Source organism: Octodon degus, unplaced genomic scaffold (genome assembly GCF_000260255.1).
Source record: "Octodon degus isolate 3935 unplaced genomic scaffold, OctDeg1.0 scaffold00012, whole genome shotgun sequence".
NCBI lineage: Eukaryota > Metazoa > Chordata > Mammalia > Rodentia > Octodontidae > Octodon > Octodon degus.
Window position 1 is genome coordinate 9,707,051 of NW_004524588.1, and position 7,929 is coordinate 9,714,979.

The 7,929-nt window shown below is 35.3% G+C and overlaps 1 protein-coding gene across 1 annotated transcript in view; it reads right to left on the reverse strand.

Annotated features, from left to right (window-relative positions):
- Positions 1–7,929, reverse strand: part of Plcz1 (phospholipase C zeta 1) — a 66,206-nt gene that overhangs the window by 50,835 nt on the left and 7,442 nt on the right. Inside the window, exon 2 of the mRNA XM_023709472.1 lies at positions 1,160–1,391. Coding sequence (XP_023565240.1) covers positions 1,160–1,391 — 232 coding nt within the window. The remainder of the gene's footprint in view (positions 1–1,159; positions 1,392–7,929) is intronic.

Sequence of the window (7,929 nt, forward strand, 5' to 3'; positions counted from 1 at the left end):
AGAGACAGAGACAGAGACAGAGAGACAGAATGAGGACATATCTAGATGATTACATAATAGATGATTATAGATAAAAATAATTTTACTATTCATCTCAAAAATCCAGAAGAAGGGCATTGGAAAATTTTCAAGATAAAGAAATGATAAATGTTTGAGAAGATAAATGCTTAACCAGATTTAAAAATCACTCAGTGCTTGCATATACCAAACATTGCATCATAGCTCATTAATATGTACAATATTGATATGCTACATATCATCTAAAAATAAACTAAAACATAAAAATAAGTTCTAAAAACTTAAAAAGGAAATAAAACTAAAAGTTTTAAGATAGTTTTGAAATGTTGTTCCTATGACTTAGGTTGGTTTTCCATGTCCCCCAACCATCCGTGGGTTTCCTGTGTGGTACTATTGGGAAGTGATAGGAACTTTAACACGTGGGGCCTTATTGGATATCGTAAGCCACTGAAGTAAGTGTGCCCTTCAGGGAGATACCGGGACCCCACCTGTCCTCTCCTGCTCTCTCTTTTACTTCTATCATGATGTGCTCCCTTCTCACAGGCATGAAGCAACTGAACCCATCAGTCATGGACTGAAATCACCAAACTGATGAAGCAAATCTTTCTTCTTTATCAGCTTATCATCTCAGGTATTTGTTACAGGAACAAAAAGAAATCTGACATACAGTTGTGGACAATTGTTTGTCTAAAGGAAAAATTAGTGGTCTTTATAATTCTTTTGCTTCCTAGATTTGTTTTCATTTTGTTCATTTAATTTTCATCTACATTTGGAGCAATTAAATCCCTAAAAATAAGGCACGTCCTATAACTAGGTTTTTAACTTATTCATGAGATGAAGATACGTTTTTATAATAGAATATAAACAACAAATTCTTCCTTTCACACTGAATTCAACTCTTGGCACTTCAGAGATACGTGGCAACAGATAAAAGAAAACAAGGCCATAAAATAAAGAATATCATGATTACACATTATATTTTTCTGAAAGGTTTATATATTTTTGTACAAAATATAAAAATAAAATATCAATCTTTCATTTATTTTTAGAATAAACTTGACCAATACAAAAATTTTAATTTGGTAATCATAATTCATAAAACTTTGTAATATTCTGCTAAAACTTTGAAAGATAGACATACCTTCATCAATGGGCTCATATTTCTGAATAATCTCAGAAGCAATACTTTGAGCTTTTTCAATTGTATATTGTTCTTGTATTAGAAATTCAATCAAATTACTTTCAAAAAGAATTCTCCGGTTTTCAGAATATGTGTTGAAAATCTCAACAATTTCTTCTCTGTGTGCAATGATCCGATAAATTGCTCTAAATTCTTCTATTGTGATTTTTCCTTGTTTCAGTCTGTCGTTATCCTACTTAAAGAAAATGACCAGCAGGTTCACAATGTGAGTATCAAAATATGTTAAACAGACTTTAACATATACATACAACATGACTATAGCAATTTGCATTTTAAAATGAAACTTACATTGGTACTTACTAAAGACAAATATATAAAACTGCATGGAATGATGCTGAAGTTCAAACAGGTTATTACATTGTCACCTCTTAACATGCAGAGGCCACAGGGAGTCTAGAAAGGGGTATGAAAGAAGATGAAGATTCCAGGTTGTCTTTCAGCTACCTATTTCCTTTTATACTCCACTTCACTTCAATACCTCCTAAAAACATGCAGCCTGAACCATAAATGTCAGAGAGAAACATAGATATCCAAGGCCAATAGGAATTGCTAAGGCTGGCATACTTATGTAATACAATGAAAAAGTGTAATCCAGGAAGTTGTAACATTTGGGGCAGAGGGAAAAAAAATTCAGCCTACTAAGGAAGAGTAGATTTATTTGACTTGGAACCCATGTTTAAATGTTTAAAGTGAAAGATAAGAATGTAGACTGGATTCAGTTATCCAAAGGAGCAGAAGCTCTATAAAGCTCTGAGTCAAAAATGACCAGCCAGGAGGATAAAGATGCCTATGCAGAGGAGGAAATTCAGAGAAATTCATCTGAATCTATGGGTAACTGAAAGGAATGAGAGGATATACACTCTGAAACCAAAATCAATCTGAAGTAAGAGACTTATAGATCAAGCGAAACATCAAGAACTCAATAAAACAGCCAGGCAGCCCACCTGGTCATGGATCTGGATGACTGCCCACCATATCTGCAATCTTAAAAGAAGGAATAAGATGGCTATACTAAAATAATGTGGCTAAATCAAGCTTGACTTGAGATATAGTGTCCTCTGCCTCATTTACCTTCCTCCAAACGGAGGACATTACAAACACTCAGTAAATTCTATAGACGAACAGAGAGGGGTGAGTTTACTGTTCCCTCCCTGAAAATCGACTGCTTTCCCTTTTTTCTTTTCCTTTTATTCCCCTGTATTTTGTACACCAGAGAGCTAACTGGAATCTCTAGGAACAAGGTTAAAGTCTACAGGGGTGCTTAATAAATATAACCACTAACCTCTCCCCTATACCTCTAGCTAAAGAGGTCCGAGAAATCAGCCTTGCTTCATGGGACTACACAGCCTGGCACCATCCCCACCTTGGGGGAAGAAGCATAAAAGCACCTCAGAGCACCCCATCACACCTCACCAATAAAGGTACAGACTACAGCAGAGGAGGAGGGTGGTGATGGGCCTTGTAAGGCAATGTGAAGGAAGGGAGCACTCCTCCCTTTGGCCAGAGTAAGTACTGGGACTGAGCAGCCATGGAAGGCAATGGAAGGAGCAGAGGACCATGCAGCATTCTAGCCCACTCTGTAACAAACAACCTGAGAGAACAGGGACTTGGCGGTGGAAGAGGAACACAGAATCTGGAACATGGACCAGAAGAAGTCAATGGTGCTGGGACTTGGATCGGCCAGATTCTGTCTGAAAGCAGACAGCCACAAGGAAAGAAATGCTAAGAGAAATAGGGTAAGGAAATAGGCTTCTAAGGGACATGGAGGAAGTACTGGCTCAAGAGTCTGGATCCAGACCTCCACACCTGGAAGCCATCAGCCTCAAATACCACACAAACTCTACTGCAGGTTTGGCAGTCTCATCCAGCAGTTTGGGGCTCTCAGTGAACATCAGAAGAACTTTGATTTGTTTGTTTATTTGTTGTTTATTTTAGTATATCATACTTTTCTTCTTTCTTCCTTCTTTTTTTCTGTTTTTTCTCTGTTATTTGTATTTTGTCCCAATCCATTAGTCATCTTTCTCCCTTTCTTGAACTTATCCCTCTAGACTTACTCATATTTTCATACGAGTGAAGAGTCTGTCTAACTTTTATGGTTAACTTCAATAATCTCTTGCCTAATACTTGTACTCTTCTGCCCTCTTCTCTAGTTTCCCAGGCCTGTGGTCATCCTTTGTCCTCCAGCCTTGCTTCTACTTTATTTCTTTTCAGCTATCTGTTTCATCCACTATCCTTGTTAAATTTCCCTACCACAGCATAAAACTACTCTACCAAGAAAAGACATGACTTACAAGCTCCTAGTTTATGATCCATACTGTTAAATAACTGTAGATATTTGTTCCTATGGTTTAAAGTACAAAATTAATAATTATCACAGTTTGTCACTTTCTCAACTGTGCTTGATGCCATTCTCATGGTTAATTATACTATCTCAGGTAGGCTGTCATATCTGTTATAATCAATTGTGTTTACTTCTGTAACAATACTCGGAAACTCAGGGGTAATAACATCAACACACCACAATGCCAAAGGATTGGGGGTTGAGCCAAATAGATATCAACATCTCACTCTTAATTAATTGGAAATTTAGGATCTTGGGGCAAATACAAGTATTCCCTCCACACAGAAGACATCCTTGATCATTTCTTTTACCTAAAGAGACTGTAATACTAGTGATAAAGCTACCTGCTACAAAAGCTTACAAGGATCAACACAAAAAACAAAATAAAATCTTTAAAATAGAAACTGATAAGATGCATAAGCAAAAGGCAACCTCAGACCTCCAGCACACCTGGTACAAGTCGAAGAAATAATGAGATAGAGGAAAATGGGAGACATACTTCCAATATATCTGAAATGATAGCATCCAAAGAAACAAATCCTTGAGGCCATAGAGAAAATATGATAAGAAACAATCTCTAAATTTAAAAAGGAAGTGAAGGGACTGGGGAGATGACTCAGTAGAATAAGCATTTGCCTGGCAAACACAAGGGCCTGAATTCAATCCCTGGTTCCATCAAAAAAAAAAAAAAAAAAAAAGTAAAAAGGAAATGAAAACAGTCATGAAACAATTGCTCAGTACATGTAAAAGAGTCATAGGTTAAAAAAAATAGAGACAACAGGAAAATGATAGAAGCTATGAGTAATCAATATAGGATAGAAATAGAATCCATGAGATGGATTCAAACAGACATCCAGGAAACTAAAAATTCCACTGAAAGCTGGCGAAACTGTTTGAATGAAACTGAAGACAAACTTTCGGATCTTGAAAGCGGGATCACAGCTAGCACTCAGGAAAATAACAAGGAACCAGTAATTCAGAATTTAACAGCTGCAAGATGATGCAAAGAATAATAATATAAAAATAGTTTGTGTCAGTGAAAAAGCAGGACTCCACACAAATGACACAAAAAAAAAACAACTCCTATTTGTAGAAGTGATAGCAGAAAATTTCCCAATCATGGGCAAGAATCTGACATACAAATTAGTGAGGTATATAGAAGTCAAAGTATCTATTATCAAAATAAATCTATACCCAGGCATGTAATCAGATCTCAGAAATTTAGCACAGAATAGAATATTAAAAGCTATTGGAGAAAAGAAAAATCACCTATAAAGAAAAGCTCATCAGAATCTTGGCAGATTTCTGAGAACAAACCTCCAAATCAATAAGGGGTTGGAATGAAGTATTTGAGGTCCTGAAAGAAAACAACTGGATTCATGCAGCCCAGATTCATGTACCCTGCAAAACTATCTCTCAAAATCAATGGAGAAATAAGACCATCAAATCAACACTACAAAGGATACTGAAAGATATTCTAGACAAAGATAAAAATGACTACAATTCCAAGAATGGCAACATAAAGAAACCATCAGGTAAGACAAGCAACTAAACAGGGGGAAAGCATGGAGCCAAGAGAATAAAAATCGCATGGCAATACATATCAGTTTTAACCATCTATGTAAATGGCTTCAATTTACCAACCAAATGAAACAAGACTGCCAGAAGAGATCCAGAAAGAAGATCCAACAATATGTTTTATAGATGAAAAGCATATACTCAAAAGGAAAGTCAGAGACTGAAAAATCAAAGGGTGGAAAACAATGCTCCATGCAATAGGAATCCAGAAAAAATCAGGAGTAGCTATTCTGTTGGCAGACAATGTAAACTTCAAACCAAAAATGATCAAAAGAGATAAAGAAAGTCATTACATAGTTAGTGGAAAACTTCAAGAGGAAGAGGTAATAATCATAAATATGCACGTGCCAAATAGAGAAGCACCCAACTATATTAGACAAATATTAATACACATGAAAAATCAAGTGAGCTATAACACAATTGTAATAGGGAATGTTAATAACCCACTGACACAAATAGATGGATAAACCAGACCAAAATAAACTAACAAAACAGAACCAAACCTGTGAAAAAATGAGCCTAGCCAATGTTTCCAGTGCTTCACCCAACATCACATTTTTCTCAGCTGCATATACTACCCCTTAGAATATACCTAAATAAATTCAAAGGATTGAAATTGTCCCATGCATATTATCTGACCATAGTGCAATGAAATTGGAAATTAGTGGCAAAAGAAACTGCAAAATCCATAATCACTTGGAAATTAAATAAAACCCTTCTGAACAACCAATGGGTCACAGATAAAATTAAAGGAGAAATAATTCAACAGTATCTATGATTAAACAAAAATGCAGCTACAAGTCTGGACCTGGTGGCACACACCTGTAATTCCCAGCACTGAGGACGTTGAAAACAGGAGGATCACTATGAATCAAGCTTTATAGTGAGACCCTGTACTGAATACATACATGAAAGAAATTTTAAAATGCAGCTTCAATGTAGTACAACCTGGGGAACACAATGAAAGCAGTCTTAAGAGGGAAATTTATTGTGGTGAGTTCTCGCATTAAGTAAAGAGAATGAGCACAAATAACGTTACACCTCAAGTTTCTAAAGAAGAGCAAGTAAAGCACAAAACCCATTCAAGGGAGGAAATTATAACAATCAGAGAATAAATTAATGCAATTGAGACTAAGAAAACATTACAAAGAATGAATGGATGGATGATTTTGTTCTTTGAAGGCATAAATGAGATGGATAAACTCTTAAACAACATTATCAAAAATAAAAGAAAAGAGAAGACTCAAATTTATGCATTGAGTAATGAAAAGGATGAAACCACTACTTAGCCTGTGGAAATTCAGAAGAACATTAATACCTACTTCAAAAATGTTTACATTCATAGGATAGAAAGAACAAAAGAAATGGACAGATTCCTAGATACATATGAATTACCAAAGCTGAATCAAGGGGACAGAAAAATTCAAAACAACCCAATATCAGTTAATTGAAATTGAAAACATGATTAAAAACTTACCAATGAAGAAAAGCCCAGGTTGTGATGGATTCACTGCTGAATTCTACAAGAAATTTAGAGAATATTTAATGCCAATATTCCTCAAACTCTTTCATGAGATTTAAAGGGAAGCAATACTGTCTAACTCATACCTGGAGGCAAAAATTGCCTTGACATCAAAACACAAGAAAGACCCAACCAGTAAAGAGAACTATAGGTCGATGTTCCTAATGAACATTAATGAAAATACCTCAGTAAGATACTAGGAAACAAAATGCAACAAATCATTAAGAAGATAATACACTATGGTCAAGTGGTATTCATCCCAGGAATGCAGGGATATTCAACACACACAAATCAATAAATATAGTACACCACATCAAAAGAGCTAATGAACAAAAATCACGTAATCTCAATAGATGTGTAAAAATCTTTTGACAAAATCCAACACCCATCAATGATGAAAACACCACAGAAAATCAGAATAGATGGGTTTTATCTTAATCCAACTAATGTCATCTATGAAAAACAAACAGCCCACATCATACTGCATGGATTAAAGCTGAAAGTCTTCACTTTAAAAGCAGGAACAAGCCAAGGATGTCTACTATTGGCACTCCTATTCAGCATAGTTCTGTAAATATTAGCCAGAGCAATAAGATAAGAGAGAAAAATAAAAGGAATAAGAGTAGGAAAAGGAGTTAATTTATCTTTACTCACAGATGGCATGATACTCTATATAGAAAACCCCAAAAGCTTCACCAGAATAGTTCTACATTTATTATCCAAATTCAGTTGTGTAGCTGGATACAAAGTCAACATTCTATAATCAACAGAATTCCTGAATCAATAGAAACAATAAATTCACTGACAGAGAATTTAGGGAAAGCACACCCTTCAGAATAGCGTCCAAAAAATGAAATACTTATGAATCAGCCTGACAAAGGAAATAAGAGATCTCTATATTAAAAGTTATAGTATTCTGAACATAGCAATAGAAGAGGATATCAGAAAATGGACTCATTTATGGATAGGAAGAAGCAACATTGTGAAAATGGCCATATTCCTAAAACTGCTATACAGATTTAATGCAATCCCAAATAAAATGTTATTTGTACAACTCACATAAATACAGAAAACATTCCTAAAATTAATCTTGAAACAGATGAGACCTACAATACCAAAGGTAATCTTGGGAAATAAAGGCAAAGCAGTAGGCATGACAATCCCTAACTTGAATTATATATTATAAAGTACTGTGATAAAGTCAGCATGGTACTGACAAGAGAGAGAGAGAGAGAGAGAGAGAGAGAGAGAGAGAGAGAGAGAGAGAGA